Consider the following 15,717-nt stretch of genomic DNA (forward strand, 5'->3'; position numbering starts at 1 on the left):
TCTGGTCCAATCTATTTGGAGTCTGTAGGCTTCTTGTATGTTTATGGGCATCTCTTTCTTTAGGATAGGGAAGTTTTCTTCTATAATTTTATTGAAGATATTTGCTGGAACTTTAAGTTGGGAGTCTTTGCTCTCTGTTATACCTATCATCCTTTCCTTTGATCTTCTCACTGTGTCCTAGATTTCCTGGATGTTTTGGGCTAGGAGCTTTTTGCATTTTACATTATCTTTGATGGTTGTGTTGATGTTTTCTGTTTTCTATGGTATCTTCTGCCCCTGAGATTCTCTCTTCCATCTCTTGTATTCTGTTGATGATGCATCTATGACTCCTGATCTCTTTCCTAGGTTTTCCATCTCCAGGATTGTCTTCTTTGTGCTTTCTTTTTTTTTTTATCTTTATTAACTTGGGTATTTCTTATTTACATTTCGATTGTTATTCTCTTTCCCGGTTTCTGGACCAACATCCCCCTAACCCCTCTCCCTCCCCTTCTCTATGGGATTTTCCCTCCCCATCCTCCCCCCATTACCGCTCTCCCCCTTTCTTTATTGTTTCTATTTCCATTTTTAAATCCTGAATGGTATTATTCAATTCCTTCACCCTTTTGGTTGTATTTTCCTGTAATTCTTTTTTTTTTTTTTTGGTTCTTTTTTTCGGAGCTGGGGACCGAACCCAGGGCCTTGCGCTTCCTAGGTAAGCGCTCTACCACTGAGCTAAATCCCCAGCCCCTTTCCTGTAATTCTTTAAAGGATTTTTGTGTTTCTTCCTGAGTAGCATCTACTTGTTTACTTGTGTTGTCCTGTATTTCTTTAAGGGAGTTATTTATGTCCTACTTAAAGTCCTCTATCATCATCATCACGAGATGTGAATTTAAATCCAAATCTTGCTTTTCTGGTGTGTTGGGATATCCAGTATTTGCTTTGGTAGGAGAACTGGGCTCTGATAATGCCAAGTAGTCTTGGTTCCTGTTGCTTAGGTCCCTGTGCTTGCCTCTCACAATCAGGTTGTCTCTGTTGTTAGCTTGTCTTGCTGTCTCTGACAGTGACTTGACCCTCCTCTCAGCCTGTGTGTCAGCACTCCTGTAGACCTGTTTTCTTTCAGCCAGATCTGCAAACAGACAGCTGCCCCTGAAGCCTACAGGGGGATAGCTTGGAGCAGGAGAGTAGGTCTTACCTCTGCTTTCAGGTGTGTCAGAGCTCCAGGTGACTGCCTTTCAGTTATAAGAACTGGCAGAAACCAGAAGGTTCCTGTCAGTGACTGCTCATAAGTTACTGTATCTAGCAGGCACTAGGATGATTCCTCTTGGGTCAGGTATGTGAACAGAAGTGGCAGTCTTCCCTGAGCTCTCAGGGTTGTCCACACTTTTAAGCCCACCTCTCTCCCCCAAAGTCATTGTTTTTAATAGCTGAGTAATACTTTATTGTGTAAATGTACCACATTTTCTGTATCCATTCCTCCATTGAAGGACATTTATGCATGCTTTAATAATAGCAGAAAGGATAGTTTCATCCATTTATGAACAACATGATTCACCTAAGACTATATGTAAAGAAAAAGTGCAACCAAGATATAAACGCTAAGAGCTTCAAAGGCACAAATGTTGAGGAAATGGATGAGAGTTTGTTCACAGTAATGTCTGAATATATAAAGTACTTGCAGCACAAGGCTGAAAATCTGAGTTAGGGTCCCCAGCAACCACTTACAAGCTGGCTATGTGAGCACATGTCCTGCCTGTGACCTAGCACTGGGAGGAAGGACACAAGGCAAATCCCAGGAGCTGACTAACCAACAAATCTAGCGAGAGCAGAGATCTTCAGGATCAGCAGGAGACCCTGTCTCAAAAACATAGGAGAGTAACAAAGGAAGACACCCAAATCAACATCAGGCCTCCAAAATGCATATGCACCTACACTACTATGTGCATACACTTACATATACCACATATGAGGAGAAAGAGGGAAGTGAGAAGGAAGAAGAGGAAATGTATGAATGGCTAAGAATATTAGGAAATGAATATTAGATCATGAGTAGGAAATGAGATTGTGTCTTGTCCACCATGGAAATCTGGATTTTACTCTCCAATTAACAGTATGATAAAAATATATTTTAATTAAAATATATTTACATCACTTCTTCCCATTTGATTCTTCCGTCAAGCCTCTCCAATCAATCAGTAGAAGAGCTGACCCCCAGAGTCAGACTCTTTGCCAGCTACATAGCTGATCAAAGATTATTATCCAGAATATACACAGAACTCACAAACAAAGAGGTGGGAAAATGAACTACCCAGTTAAAAATGGGCTACTGAACTCAACAGAAAGTTTGCAAGGGAAGAAATAAAAATAGCCAAGAAAGAAATTTAAAAGTGTTCAACATCCTTAGTAATTAGACGAATGAAAATTAAAACTGCCTTAAAATTTTAAAGAAAGAGAGAAAGAAAATATATATGATAATATGGCATGAGCAGTGCTACATGAGATAAGGACACTATTAATCATATAAAAATAAGGAATAACGTCTTTTTTCCGATCTTCTTTTTTAATTAGGTATTTTACATATTTACATTTCAAATATTATCCCCTTTCCCTGTTCCCCCTTATCCCATACCCCCTCCCCCTGCTTCTATAAGGATGCTCCCTCTCCCACCCACCCACTCCCACCTCAACATCCTGGCATTCCCCTACACTGAGGAAATGAGCCTTCACAGGACCAAGGGCTTCTCCTTCTATTGATGCCAGACAATGCCATCCTCTCCTACATATGCAGCTGGAGCCATGGGATCCCCCATGTGTATTCTTTGGTTGATGGTTTAGTCCCTGGGAGCTCTTGGGGTGGGGAGGTCTGGTTGGCTGATACTATTGTTTTTTCTATGGGGTTGCAAACCCCTTCAGCTCCTTCGGTCCTTTCTCTAACTCCTCCATGGGATCCCCGTGCTCAGTCTGATGTTTAACTGCAAGCATCCTCATCTGTATCAGTAAGGCTCGGGTAGAGCCTTTCAGCAGACATCCATATCAGGCTCCTGTCAGCAAGTTCTTCTTGGCATCAGCAATAGTGACTGGGTTTGGTGGCTGCATGTGGGATGGATCCCCAGGTGGGGCACAGTAGTGGCAATGGCAATGAAGAGCAAGGGCAAGAAAAACGTTTAAAATTGTCCTAAGCATTTGGCTACTTATCCCAGTTAAAACAAGTACCCTTCACTACTATAAAATAGGAATCATGGAATTAAGAGAAAAAAATATATCATTTGTTCACATACAAATCAGTGATAAGTTAAAAAATTATAAAAAAAATGCTAAGGCCTATAGTTAAGATGGCTGTGTAGTGACAACAAACCCTATCTACATAACTTCTATATAATAACCAATATGGAGAGAAAGTTCATGACATTACCTGCTCCAAGACTTCCTTATAGGAGATAGTTGCTTTGGTGTCTGTAACGGGACTGTCATAGATGATAGCGATCTTATCCCCTTGGCCATTTTCGATGTGCCGATCAATAGCATTGTAACAAATGTTGAGCATCCCTTCCACAAACCTAAAACACCATGGAAAGAAAAACGAATGATTCTTTTCACAATCTAGATTTCGTTTAACTACTTTGCTACATATCTCGCTGCCAGAGATTTCCTTAAGTCGGTGTTCTCTACAGCACTCCGTGTCAGGAAATGAGAGTGGTAAAACACATATTTAAAAATGACACCCAGAGAACATTTTCACTTGAATAAATATGGACTTATATTAACGTATAACAGAAAAAATACACTTTGCACTTTCAACTGACAGCTTTGTGGATATTATTGCGAAGGATGAAAGTGGAGTCTACAGCACCTGAGTAATAGATTTTAGAGAGGCAAAATGAATCCTATGTAAGTGAGGTGCAGAGGCATTAAAGATTATGAATAGAAAAATGGCAGACATATGGTGGAATTCCTGCTAACTCTTACAAATAGACAAGCACTAGCAAAAGCAGTTCTTTGAATATATCATCATCGTTAGCTTCAATTGTCGACACACATTGAGAAATAGAGACCCCTCCCTGACAGATTGTTTCCATCAGAATATGGACTGTCTCGTGTACATGTTGGTAGAAGCATTTCTTAAAAGTGTTAATTAACAGTACTATGTCCAACCCAGTGCAGACTATAACATCCCTGATCAAATGGACATGAACTATGGTTTGAATATGCTTGGCCCATGGGAAGTGACACTATTAAGAGGAAATGTGTGTCCCTGTGGGGAAGGGCTTTGACTTCTCTATGCTCAAGCTCTGTCCAGTGTGGAAACAGAGACCCTCCTTCTGGTTGCCTGCAGAAGATAGTCTCCTCTGGATGGCTGCCTTGGGATCAAGGTGTAGAAGTCAAGGCTCTTCCGGCCCCAACTCGGCCTGCATGCTTCCATGCTTTCACCATGATGTCAATGGACTAAATCTCTGAAATCATAAATTTGATTGGGGGTGATCTACACCCAATCAAATGTTTTCCTTTATAAAAATTGCCTTGGTTGTGGTATCTCTTCACAGCCATGGAAACCTAACTAAGAGAGCAAGCAAGGGAAACCAAGCTAATGAGCAGAATTCTTCCATGTCTCTGCTGCAGTGCTGGCCTGCGAGTTCCTGCCTTGAGTCTCTTCATGATGGACTATAACCTGCCCCCAAATAAGCCATTTTCACAGGCCACACAGGCCAGTGAGTCAGGTAGGTGATCTTCAGACTTTCACTAATCCTTGCCACCTCAAAACCCAGTCTCTGGGACTCTGTGGCAGACTATAAACTGTGGCTTCTCTCTGCTCTCAATCCCAGGGGATTAAGCAGATCCCTGTTGTCATATCCTGGTTCCTTCCCTCCAGGGGACTCCTTCAGACATCCTCTTCTAGCCCATCTCCTTCCCTAAATGAAACTTCCAATAGCAAAAAACAGTCAAACCAAGTACCCCACCACCACCACCATCCCCTTGTTCACACCTACCAGAACCTCAGAAACATGCTCTACCAGGCAATACACAGCCAATGCAATACCCTATGAGCCAGAGAGAGCAACAGTGACCCAGGAAAGGGCTACCAATTTAACAAAAGCAAGTTCAGATATCCATTTAAAAATGGGTATTTTCTTAAATTCAGTCAGGAAACACTTCATATCTATACTTCACGCTAATGCAAACCAACTGCAAGCATTTCCAAAACTCGACATCTGTATTTCTGAACTAGTACTCGCCGCATTGTATTAACCAGTGCTCCTCCACCCGTACAGTTTCCGTTGTTATACTATCAACTACCTGAGAGCTGACGTCATGTCACCATACTGATCCAACAATCTCCTGTGTGCTTTCCATACATTATCCACTCTGTGAGTAGCTGACCAGTGAGTGAGTTAAAATGTTAGTAACTCTTCAAGGACAATGTCATGAAGGATCCAGGTACATTTATTCTCCCCTTTAAAAAAAATCAATAGAAGAGTGACCTAGGAATGTTAGGAATGGCAGAAAGCCATGTTTGAAATCAAAATATTTAGACATCTCGACTGGAATCAGTGTCGTGACATTATGTTTACTCATCACTTATAAATAATGCTGCTTCCTACTCTCCAGCTCACCGACTCACCTATTTCCCAGATGCATTCAGCCCTGCTGGAGTCAGCCCATTCAGCAGCGTGTTTGGTTTTTCTTTTTTGCTTCTTTTTTTCTATTTTGACATTTCACAATTCTACTTTTCTTTCTCTTTAATTTGTGGTAGACTTCCACCTCCTTCAGATGTGTTGAGAATGATTTGAGGCATTTTTAATGGTGGCTGCTTTAAAATCCTTGTTAGAGGAGTCCAGTACCACCTAAATGCCATATCTATTTCATCATCTTTGTCATGCATGCCGACATTTCCCTGGTCTTCTGTAGAATAACAGGTTTTGAGTATACCTTGGACATCATGGATTCGTTGTTATATCTCTCTGTGGTTTATTTAAATATAAAATTTTAATCTCCGGTTTACTTCTGACACAGTGCAGTTGGATACGGAGGCATTTCGTCCTCAGCCTAGGGCTAAGTTCTGGTGATTATTAGGGTTCCTTGATGCCCCTGGGGAATGAGCTTGGGTGAAATTTCAACTTTCAAACGTATCCTCATTGTCCATCCTCAACGAGAAGGTGACTGTTTCTACATTACTCTTTCTCGTGTGACCTTCTTAGTCTAACCAGAATAAAGGTTCTAACCAGCTCACAGACTTATCAGACATCAGTAGAGAAAGAAGCTCTATTGGGTTGTTTCCTTACAGCCTAGTCACACACCCCCCCCCAAAAAATAGGTCCCTAGGTCCCTAGGCACTCTACTCTGCTTTTCCTGGTGAGGACTCTGTTAGAACCAATGTTTTCTGTACTGTTGGAAAAGATTAGGACACTTATCATTTAGCATTTTCTGTACAGGCAGGCTTTCTATTTTCTGCTTTTTTTCCCCAAGAGAGAAGTGTTAGTTGTAGTTCAGTTTTCAATGTATGTTCTGTAGTCCTTCTATGTTGTCAGCTTCTCCAGCCAACAGATTATGCTATAGAAGGACAAAGAAAATCATTCCCATGCCACTCTTAATGTCTTGCGTTCTTAGCTGGTTACTCTCATTTGTCAGACATCTTCCTATTTGGACTTGAATTATAAAGTTCTAGATTCATCATTGTATTTAACCTAAAGAAGAAGGTGAAGTGTGTTTTCTACTTAAAATCAAAACCAGAAGTCCCTCATTTTTTTATTTAATCTGTATTCTTCGGCCAATTCTTGACATGCATAGACCCATTAAAACAACAAAAGGGCAGTGAGATGGCTCAGAGAGTAAAAATCCCAGTAACCTTTAACCTCGTGCACACATGCGCAAAGCAGTGCTATGTCTGTAACTATAGCACTCAAAAGTGGAAGTTCAAGGGGAAAACTATAGGACTGTCCAGAAGCTCATGGGCCAGCAAGCCTGGAATAAGCAGAAATAAGTTAGACTCTGCCTCATAAACCACATGGAGGGACTAAAGATATAGCTTCGTTTGTAGAGTGCTTGCCTAACATGAACAAGGCTGTTAGTTTGATCCCCAACATGGCATTCTAGTGTCATTCCAGAACCCCGGTGGTGCAAACAGTACTCTTAGAAGATTAAGTTCAACCTTGGTTTCACATTGAGTTCAAACCATCAGGCCCACATGAGATCCTGTCTTGTAAACATAAATAAGGTGAAAAAAGAGAGCAATTTCCTAAAAGCCATTATATGACTTCCGACATGTGTGTTCTCACATGCACAAACGTACACACACACACACACACACACACACACACACACACACACTAAATTTGGATTTTTTTGCCCATTATTTCTAAAGTTTGAATAGCTTAATATTCACAATGCTATAACTTTATACTTTCTTCTTTTAAGACTGTGCCTAAAGAAATCTAGGGCAAACACAATGCCCTCTGGAGAACTTAGGAAGAAAATCCAGAAGAAGACGGGCTTGTAAGCAATGCGGCTGAACTGTGTTGCAGGAGTGAGCAGGGCAGCGTGGCTCTGAGGAGCAGCACAAATTGGTCAAACACAGAGATGGATGCACTGTCCATGGCTGGATCAAGTGAACTGTGAGGGACTTCTCGGCTCCAAAATCTGATTACTCTACCATGCCAAGATGTTTATTTCTCTTTAAATCAAATCACTTCAGTAAAGGTCAATTGAAAAGCTGCATGCTGTCTCGCTACTGCCACTTCCAAATCCACGGGTAGCTTTTAAATGAGAGTCTCTCCCATTTATAAGAAATAACTAATACTCCAAAGTTACACTTTGCAGAATTCTGTTTCTCTTTCAGAGTGGAAACGAGGCTCATCGCAAAGACGGTGTGTTACTTTGACACTGCATTTAGGACTGCACCTTGAGCTTTCCCAAACGTCTGACATTTTTTTACAAAATGTGTTGAATGAGGACATGATATTCTATCCAATCACTAGTCAATGTTAAAGATAAATTTGTAGCTGAAAATTGCCTTTCATGATTTTTTTCTATTTTTTATTAATTATTATATTTGTTTACATTTCAAATGTTATCCCCTTCCCAGTCTCCCCTCCATAAATCCTCAGTCCATCCCCCTCCCCTTGGCCTTTGAGCGGGTGCTCCCTATCCCATCCACTCCCACCTCACTCCTCTAAGATCCCCCTTCTCTGGGGCATTCAGCTTTCTCAAGACCAAGTTCCTCCCCTCCCATTGATGCCATGTTCTTTTTTCCCTGTGTTCAAGACATTTTGTTAAGTAAATTTTCATTTATTATTTAGGTATTTTAAAGTATATAATTCTAGCCCTAAAGATACTGTCCTTTCAATGAATAGGAAATAGAAAACATTTAAATTGTAGCATTAATTATCCTGCTACAGAAAGAGGAGTTGAGCAAATATAAACTCTGTGTCTCAACTCCATGACACCATCCTATTTTATAAGAACAAAACAAGGTATCGCTCCACAATGTAGCCTATAGAATTCTAGTCAGTAGCTTTCCTTTACCGCCCATTCATATCTCACTAAAGGCCCAGGTACCCTACAAGTTACCCTACGGAGACAGGAGTTCTCAGGCACCATAGCTATTTATCAAGTACTCAACACAATAATCACAGCAGAGGAGTGACATTAAAATTCCCTTTTTCATAATAATTAATTATGAAACTAGGCCTACAGAAAATTTCAAGTTATAGAAAATTTCAAGTAGCCACTGCCTGGATAGGAAAAGAGATCCAGCTGGGAATCAATCCCTGAATTAAACAACAAAAAAGTATTGATGACCTTTGGGAGATGACTCTAGATAGAGGAAGGACTGAGTTTTCTGACCCATGAATGTGGATGGGATGGTATAGGATAGGAACTGGAGGAGACACTGAGGCTCTGATATTAAGGATGCTTAAGAAACTGGGCTGGGCTGGCTTCTCTTCAGAGTGTACAAGTCTGTTACCTGGTTTCCAGCAAAAGAAATGGAAAGCTTAATTCTAAGGAGAGAGAAACTGAGAATTAATGCGATGGATGTTTTTAGTGGCCAAGCTGAATGATATGAGAATTTAAATAGGACAAAGATCAGGTTCTGCTTGGGAAGGTCAAGTACTTTAGTACTGGGTGCTTATTTAACCTTTGTGGCCTGCTAGATTACCAACTTCCGACAGCCAGAGGCCTGTGATAACCCGCTCCTGGCACAGGGCAAATGCTCAACACTTATTTTTAAGGAAACTCTGCAAGCGTGAATGAGCAGAAGTCAATAGTACTCTTCCGACACATTAACACCAATAAGAAGAGAGTGCCCTGAGTTAAAGTTTCCTGTTCAACAGAAACAACGACACAGCTCTAAAGACTACTATTACACATGAACAGAGAATGCATTAAGCCCTTCTGAGAGAGCATCATGTTGCTGTATTCACACAGTGACATCCTATCTAAATTGCAGGCACTTGGCTTTGGGCAGAAGCAACTGGCTGTTCCAGGAAACCCTCCAAATTGGGTAATTGCTTACTTGCTGCGGAGTAACAGCCTTATGTTAATCTAACCACTAGGGATATTGGTTTTTTTTTTTTCTTTTTGTGGAATTGTTTGGAAAGAGCTTCTCTTTGAAGGACAATTAGTTTGACAAAGAAACTCAGTGCAAGTAGGGGGATGGTCTGTATTCCTCCAAATCCTTTTCCATTGTATTCTCAGAGCCTATCACCTAAGTTCCGAGCATGGACCACACCGCTTTGGGATGAAAGGACATCACATACACCCACACCCCAGCCAGACCATATCCGATGGAAGGTGAATGAATTGGCAATGGCAGGAAATGCATCCCAAGGCGAAAAGAATAGAAAGAAAGGCTTTCCGGAAATCAATACCTGTGATCTGACCCGAATCCACTGGCAGTAAGGAGAAAAGGCATGAATGGATGATCTTCAAGATTCTCAGGTGGTGAGTCATGCCTGACCGTAAACTCAGAGAAGACAAAGGTGAAGACACAGTTGATCCTGGTTCTTTTGCATTCTACAAGTCAATGCAGGAACAACAGAGAATTCAAGTGAAGAGAAAGAAGATTTGCTTCAATGTGGAAGAGAGACGTTATAGGTAACTTGATATTAAGAGTCAAAAATAAATAGTAAGAGCAAATATAATTAAATTCTAAATTATGTGTTTATTAAAATAAGCCATATGTCATAAACCAAGTGTACATAGTAAAGTAAGGGCAAGCAAACCTCTCCCTGCAGCCAGTCTTCCCGTGATAATGTGTATAATAAATTAGGAACAGGGTCCTCCCCATATTGACTCAGAAAATAAAAAGTCATGAGGTCATGGAGGGGCAGATTGCAAAATTGAACATGCTAATTTTTAAGAGAAAACTACAACTTATGATGCCACAGAGATTCCAAGCTGGCACCCTACAAGAAATTGCAGAATAATCCCAAGGAGTGAAAAGGGGTCTGTGGCGACACATGTTCATCGATACCGATGTGTGTTTGTTGGGAGAGGAAGAAGATGCCTGCCAGCATTTAATCCAATTGATAGCAAGAATCATGAAGGAATGAAGGATGAAGGAGAGAATGGGGAACTAGAAGAGGAGAAAAACAATCACGGTGGCATCAGGTAGGAACCCAACTCGTTTACTTGTTACTATGACATTCTTTTTTTTTTTTTTTTGGTTCTTTTTTTCGGAGCTGGGGACCGAACCCAGGGCCTTGCGCTTCCTAGGTAAGCGCTCTACCACTGAGCTAAATCCCCAGCCCCTACTATGACATTCTTAAGAGCTAGGAGTGAAGAGCAGGGCAGATATACAGAGAAGAAAATAAATGTCCTACTGAGTAACGTGCTGTCTCCTAGTATTGCTTGCTGTCGAAAGTTATGTGAATGGAGCTGTTAGAGTCAGTGAGAGCCCTGGAAATGAAAGCCAATAGCGGAGACGTAACAGAAATGAGTGGAAACAAAAGAGTTTCTCCATATGTCCACACTGGGAAAAGAAACAGAGAGATCCAGGGATTACTTCCCACAAATCCATGATTTGGGGTCATGATATAAGGTTGCATTTTAAATACAGAACAGTCTGAGTTGAGGTGTAGTCTTTTTCATGGTTGATCCACCATTGATTCAGCTCTAATCTCTTTTAAAGTTGATCTCACAGATGCTCAAAAGTATGCGAAATCTCTTTCGGAGAAAAGACTTACATGCTAACTAGACCCAGTTTTCAGATTTGTCCTTCTCCCAAGATAAGATTCACAGAGAAATTCTGATTTGATGATGCATTGTTCCTAGAGTGTGATATCCAAAGGGAGGCCACAAGTATATAAATATCATCATTCTGTTCAGGATAATTATGGGAACACTGCAATATTGTGATGAAGCTACCTTCTACACTCAGGGCTCCCAGACAAAGTCCCTATTCTTTAAGTCATCCTCCTCACTATTTAGAGGAGTCCAGAGAGACATTGAGTGCAAGCTGTTATTAAACAGGAAGATTGTGATCCAATCTTAATTTCAAATGCCCAGACATTTTTTCCCTTGAGCCTTACATAATATTCTGTGGTTGTTCCAAAAAGATGGTGAAACTTGAAAAGGTACACAAGGATCTTTGCTGCCATATTGTTTCATTATGTGCGGTAAAAAAGAGTCAGATAAACATGACAGTGCTTAGATTTCCAAAGTCAAGTAATAGCTATTCTTTCAGAGTTTCTTGCTTTTGTAAAAGTTAAATACTCTGTAAAAGACAGTGAGAACTTACCTTGAAAGTAATTTTTGGAGAACAATTTAGTAAGAATTGACAACTTACAATTACCTTTGAGTCAGTTATCACCTATGAATTTGTCACAATGAAGTAAAGAAAAAGAAAGCAAGAACAGAAAAAATCTATTCCGGAGAGTAAAGTGATAAAAGACCAGAGGACATGAAAAGAAACTAAACGGGAAATGAAAAACTGCACCCAGAAATATCTACAGCCAGGAAACACGTTTTAGCAAAGTAACAGAATACAAAATTAACACACAAAACTCAGTAGCCTTCCTATGTACAGATGACAAATGTACTGAGACGGAAAAAAAAGTCTCCGAATAATTGTAACCAAGCCAAAAGAAAATTGTATAACGAAAAATGAAGGCATCGAGGAAAGAAATTGAAGAACACCAGAAAAGGGAGATTCAATGCAATCTCCACTAATATTCTTACGCAAATTTTCACATAAATTTAAAAAAAATTTTCAACTTCCCATGGAAACAGATACACACACACACACACACACACACACACACACACACACACACACACACACAATATTAGAGTAACTAAAACCATCTGTGTTAGTCAGAGTTTCTATTGTCTTAGCTATGGTTTCTTATTGCTTCCATGAAACACTATGACATAAAAGCAAGTCGGGGAAGGTAATATTTATTCAGCTTAAACTTCCAGATTGCTGTTCATCACGGAAGGAACTCAGAGCAGGAACCTGGAGGCTGGCGATGATGGAGAGTACAGGAAGGGATGCTGCTTCCTAACTTGCTCCTCATTGCTTGCTCGACCTGTCTTCTTATGAAACCTAGGACCATTAACTCAGGGATCGCACCATCCAAAGTAAGCTGGACCCTCCCCCGTTGATCACTAATTGAGAATATGCCTTACAGCTAAATCTTATGAAGGAATTTCCTCAACCTAGTCGCCTTCCACTCTGATGACTGTAGCTTGTATCATGTTGACATACAAAACCTGTCTGTATGCCCTCCTTAACAATAGAAGAACCGCTTGAGGCATCCCCATTGCTGATCTCAAATTATGTTACAGAGCTATAGTAATATAAACAATATGGTATTTGCATTTTTAAAAAAGACATATTGATTAATGGTATCAAACTTAAGAACAAGATATATTTCCACATACCTACAGACACTTGACTTTTTTTTTTAAAGAAGGCAAAAGTGTGCACTGGAGGAAAAAAACAGCATCTTCAACAAATGGTGTTGGTCAATCTGAATGGCTGCATGTAGATGAATGAAAACAAACCTATGCCTATTGCTGTGTACAAGACACAATTCCAAATGGATCTAGGGCCTAAAAATAAAATCAAATACCCTGAATCCTGATAGAAGAAGTGGGGAGATAGTCTTTAACTCATTGGCACAACAAAACACTTTATAAACAGAACCAAAATAGAAGAGTCACTAGATTAACAATTAATAAATGGGACCTCATGAAACTGAAAAGCTTCTTTATGCCAAAGGACATATCATCCAGACCAGTCACAGGCTACAGAATGGGAAAGGTCTTTACCAGTTAGACATCTGATAGAGAATTAGTATCTAAACGCCAAGAAAACAAACAACCCAACTTTAAAAAGGGGTAGAGAACTAAGCAAGGAGGTCTAAGACCATGAAACACAAATGGTTGAGAAACATGGAAAGAAATGTTCTCCATCCTTAACCATGAGGGAAATGAAAATGAAAACTACTTAGAGATTTAATCTTATCCCATTCAAAATGGCCATGATGAATAAAACAGATGACAACCCATGCAAGAAAGAATGTAGGGAAGGTGAACATTTATTCATTGCTGCAGAAGGGCAACTGGTATGACCACTATAGAAATCAATATGGAGATCTCACAGGAATCTGGGAATTGATTTACCCCAAGACCCACCTATACCACTTTTCGACATAATCACAACTGATCCTACATCCTACTATGAAGACCCTTGTTCACCTTTATTTGTTGCTGCTTTATTTATGATAGCCTGAAATTCGAAGCAGCTTAGATGTTCCTAAGCTGATAAATCTATAATGAACACGTGGCACATTCATATAATGGAACACTGGGTGTAAAGGAAAATAAAACTTGCAGATAAATGGATAGAGCTAGAAAAAAAAATACTCATGCTGATGCTGAGTGAGATGACCGGGAGTCCTTTCAAAAGAAATAGCGCATATTTTCTCAGACATGTGGATGCTAGATTTTAAGCTTTGGGTAGTATGGCACAATGTGAATAACCACAGAGGTTAGGTAAGGTGTAAGGGGATAGAAGAGGATTCCTGAAGGAAGGTAAAATAAAATAGCACTGTGGAAAGATAAAGGAAAACTAGAATAGGAGGAGTTAGTAAGAATGAGTGTGGGCGGGAATGGTAAAGGAGGGAATGTGGAGGGAGGGGTGATGAACTAAAGGCCACTTGAAAAACCATGTGGAAACTTCCTACTTAAAAATTTCCCTGAAATTTACACATAACTAGCCATCTTAAACCACAAAGTAAAACCTTCACTGTCAGCAGCTTGTTGGGTCCTTGATCATAGGAACCCCTATATATCACAGGTCACTGACAAAGCTATTGATCTCTCTCAACAACCTGAGGGTAGGGCCCTATTGTGGAAGATAACACTTACTTAACCATAAAACACAGAGAAATTGAGCTGATACCTAAATGATTTTTCACGGCTAGTGAGCAGCATTCATGGTGCTAGAAGGCATTCTGCAAACGACCAGAAGCAGAAAGATAATCATAAATATTTCTAGCTACAAACCCTATTTTTATTCGTATTTATAACAGTAACTTGCCTACAAGACATACTGTTGCAATAGCTGCACAAAGGTTATAGGATAACCAACTGATCCCCTCCTTGGGTTTTTTTGTTTGTTTTGTTGTTGTTGTTATTGTTTACATTGGAGGGAACAGCCAATGCGTGAGATGGAATCCATCCTTGGCAGTGCTCAAGAACGTGAGATTAGATGGGTCTTGCTTTAGGGGAAAACATAATACTATTATTCTGCCAAAGAAACATAGCAAAACAGCATGAAAGACTCTTAATGACGCAGTGCTATGTCCATCGATCAGTGCTGTACTCAACTCGCATCAGAGGTTACTTCTGCACATGGGAATTAACACAGGTGCCCATAATTTGGTAATGTGCAGAAAGTGACTTTGCAGGACTCAATCCTCAATGGGATATATTCATCAGTCTCTTCCTTTGGGGGCTCAAGAGGCTATGCACAAAAGGAGGCAGAAAGATTAAGACCTAGAGGTAATGGATGGAAGATTAGATTGGACATGGACCTATGGAAAAACCTAATCCTATTTTTCTTTCTGCCAAAGGAACATAGCAGAAAAAAAAAGGAAGGAAGAAAAATAAAGGCTTTTAATGACATGCAACTATATTAAAACCCATGGAATAGAAACTTCCTTGAGTCATGGTGTAGAAATATTAATTAGAAGTGTAAAAGATAACTGTCAGATAACAAGAACTACATAATTACAATAACTCTGGGACCAACGAGAAGAGAAGCAAACATACTATGATCATACATAAAATCTACATCTTAAGACAAGCATTACACATGTATGTAAAAATGTGAATTCATGGAACAAGGGGTGAATCTACAGAAAATGTGTAAAACTGAGTGGTTTCACCCCAAAATCTCTTTGGGCTTTAATGGTGTACTATAGTTATTAAAAAGTTACCAGTGAAAGAAGTTGGGTGGTGGTGAAATCATCCTATCTGTATAGTTTTTGAGATTTCTTGTGAATCTACAGCTACTTCGAGATAAAATCTTAAAAGGCAAACAAAAAGACTGAATAGAATTATAATAAACACGCACACACAATACACACAGCATACACATAGTATATAGATAAAATATAGATGATAGATAAATTGATTGATAGATGATAGTTAATAAAGCAATTATATTTTTATATTAAAACATAGTGTCTTGTGCCACCATTTTCATATTTCTTGTGATTGTCTGCTAAATTTTTT

At 39.8% G+C, this 15,717-nt stretch overlaps 1 protein-coding gene across 3 annotated transcripts in view; it reads right to left on the reverse strand.

Annotated features, from left to right (window-relative positions):
* The window catches only part of Acss3 (acyl-CoA synthetase short-chain family member 3), a 209,076-nt gene that overhangs the window by 178,040 nt on the left and 15,319 nt on the right, over positions 1-15,717 (reverse strand). For all 3 annotated transcript variants that reach the window (NM_001414941.1, NM_001108091.2, XM_087557233.1), the window contains 1 exon segment: positions 3,389-3,533. In NM_001414941.1, coding sequence (NP_001401870.1) covers positions 3,389-3,533 — 145 coding nt within the window.

This window comes from Rattus norvegicus, chromosome 7 (genome assembly GCF_021556685.1).
Source record: "Rattus norvegicus strain SHRSP/BbbUtx chromosome 7, alternate assembly SHRSP_T2T, whole genome shotgun sequence".
In the NCBI taxonomy this organism is placed as follows: Eukaryota; Metazoa; Chordata; class Mammalia; order Rodentia; family Muridae; genus Rattus; species Rattus norvegicus.